Source organism: Coturnix japonica, chromosome 25 (genome assembly GCF_001577835.2).
Source record: "Coturnix japonica isolate 7356 chromosome 25, Coturnix japonica 2.1, whole genome shotgun sequence".
NCBI lineage: Eukaryota > Metazoa > Chordata > Aves > Galliformes > Phasianidae > Coturnix > Coturnix japonica.
Genome location: NC_029540.1, coordinates 136,618 through 139,382, shown reverse-complemented (window position 1 = coordinate 139,382; position 2,765 = coordinate 136,618). Strand labels below are relative to the sequence as shown.

Genomic DNA, 2,765 nt, shown 5'->3' with positions numbered 1-2,765 from the left:
TTCGCTCACCGCTCCCCGCCGTCCCCCCGCTCCCTCCCGTTACCGTCCATCTGCAGGCAGCAGCCCCGCTCCCCGCCCCCATTGAGGGGCTTTTTCTCCCCGCCCCCCCCGGGGCAGCCCCTCACTTTGCTGCGGGCTCTATAGGCCACTAAACCCAGCCCGGCCGCGGCCACCAGCGTCAGCGCCAGCAGCGCCGTCACGGCCACGAACCGCGCCCGGTACGAGCCGCTCGTTGCGGCCCCGTCCAACATCCCGCACCCGCCCCGCTCGGGCGCCTCGTGCGGCTCCTGCAGCCGGTACCGAACCACGGCCCAGCGGGCGCCGTTCTCGGTGGCCCAGCACGTGTAAGTGCCGGCGGTTCGGGGCTGCGCCGCCACCAGCAGCGTCAGGTCCGGGAGCTGCTCCGTGACCCCCCGAGCCCCAACCGGCTGCTCCCAGCTGTACGAGGCCCAGGCGGAGCGCGGCGGGCACGGCAGGCGGAGCAGGGAGTGAACGGGCGGGGTGAGGGCTACGGGAACCGGGACACAAACGGGGGGACACGGGGGGAAACGGGGGGACACGGTGAGAACACGACCCCACAGCCAGGAAACCAAACACCCCTGTGCCCATATAGCCCCATAACCCTATAACGCCATACCCCCATAACCCCACACCTCTATAGCCCCACACCCCTATAACCCCATACCCCTATAATCCTATACCCCTTTACCCCAACCCCTATAGCCCCATACACCTATAACCCTCTGCCCCTATAACCCCATACCCCTATAACCCTATCATATTAACCCTATTATCCAACCCCCAACCCCATAACCCTCCCCCTATAATCCTGACCTTAACCCTGACCCTAACTCTGACCCTACAGCCCCCCCCCCGCCCCATAACGCCCCCCCGCCCCACACTCACTCAGTTCCTCCGGCCCCGTTTCCGCCCCCCGGCTCCTCCCCCGGTAGCAGCTCCCGGCGTCGCCGCGCTCCACGTCCTGCAGCCACGGGCTGTTTATAGGGTCAGGTAATGGGGGGATGTTTATAGGGTCAGTTAATGGGGTTCTGTCTATAGGGTCAGTTATTGTTGTGCTGTCTATAGGGTCAGTTAATGGGGTTCTGTCTATAGGGTCAGTTATTGTTGTGCTGTCTATAGGGTCAGTTATTGTGCTGTCTATAGGGTCAGTTAATGGGGTTCTGTCTATAGGGTCAGGTCCTTGTCCCCATCACTCACCCATCCCCCGGGGCCGCCCCCACCCTCTCGCAGTTGCTGCGGCTGCTGCTCCAGCCACAATGTGGGTCCCGGGCCAGGACGCACTCGGTGCAGCTGCGGTGCTGGCTGCAGTTGGACAATGGCAGCACCAACACGCCGCCAGCGTGACCCACGTACAGCACGTCCTGCAGCACAGCAATGCATGGGGACAGCACGGCGTCCAGCCAGCCCGTCATAGCCCATCAGAGCCCATCATAACCCATCACAACCCATCACAGCCCATCACAACCCATCACAGCCCATCATAGCCCATCACAGCCCATCTCAGCCCATCATATCCCATCATAGCCCATAATATCCCATCATAGCCCATCATAGCCCATCATAGCCCATCACAGCCCATCATAGCCCATAACATCCCATCACAGCCCATCATAGCCCATAACATCCCATCACAGCCCATCATAGCCCATCACAGCCCATCAGAGCCCATCATAGCCCATCCATCCCAACCCAGCCATCCCATAATATCCCATCCCAGTATCCCATCTCCATCCCATCTCCATCCCATCCATCCTATAACATCCCATTCCATCTATCCCATCCATTCCATCCCATCTCATCCCATAATATCCCATCCTAGTCATCCCATCCCATCCATCCCACTGTATCCCATAACATCCCATTCCATCCATCCCACCCCATAACCCCCCATAACCCCCCATAACACCCCATAGCCCCCCATAGCCCCCCATAGCCCCCCATAGCCCCCCGCCCCACCTTGCTGGCAGACAATAGGACGCTGCTGACTCTCTGCGGTTCCTCAAACATTTGGACGCTCTCCACGATGTGGGCGCGCCCCTCCCCCACCTCCACCGCCTTGTGCAGGAACCCCGTGTCTGTGGGGCACAGCAACAGCCCCATAGCGAACAGCGCCCCATAGGGACACGGCCCCATAGCGAACAGCGCCCCATAGGGACACAGCCCCATAGGGACACAGCCCCATAGGGATACAGCCCCATAGGGATACAGACCCATAGGGATACAGACCCATAGGGACACACAGCCCCATAGGGACACACAGCCCCATAGGGACAGAACCCCATAGGGACACAGCACCATAGAGACACAGCACCATAGAGACACAGCACCATAGGGACACAGCCCCATAGGGACAGAGCCCCATAGGGATACACCAACCAATAGGGACACAGCCCCATAGGGACACACCAACCCATAGGGACCCATCACCCCATAGAGACCCATGACCCCATAGAGACCCATCACCCCATAGGGTCCCATCACCCCATAGAGTCCCACCACCCCATAGGGTCACCCCGCCCCATAGGGCCCCCTCTCCCCCCCCTCTCCCCACCCGTGGCCATGAGCAGCACCCGGTGCTCGGTCCCGGCGGCGCCGCGCGTTTGGTGCACGGCGATGTGCGTGTAGGACGCGGCGCTGAGCAACAGGGGGCGCCCGTGGGTCGGAACCACGCGAGACTCCATCAGGAAATGGTCCTTCATGAACGACAGCAGCTGGTCCGAGGAGGAGCCCGCGGAGCACTGAGG

The 2,765-nt window shown here is 61.6% G+C and overlaps 1 protein-coding gene across 1 annotated transcript in view; it reads right to left on the bottom strand.

The window, feature by feature from the left end:
• Positions 1–5: 5 nt before the first annotated feature.
• Positions 6–2,765, bottom strand: part of SEMA4A (semaphorin 4A) — an 8,061-nt gene continuing 5,301 nt past the window's right edge. The window contains exons 7-11 of the mRNA XM_015884267.1: positions 2,573–2,759; positions 1,978–2,096; positions 1,219–1,382; positions 907–995; positions 6–508 (exon numbers count right to left, since the gene is read on the bottom strand). Of these exons, the coding sequence (XP_015739753.1) occupies positions 6–508; positions 907–995; positions 1,219–1,382; positions 1,978–2,096; positions 2,573–2,759 (1,062 nt within the window). The remainder of the gene's footprint in view (positions 509–906; positions 996–1,218; positions 1,383–1,977; positions 2,097–2,572; positions 2,760–2,765) is intronic.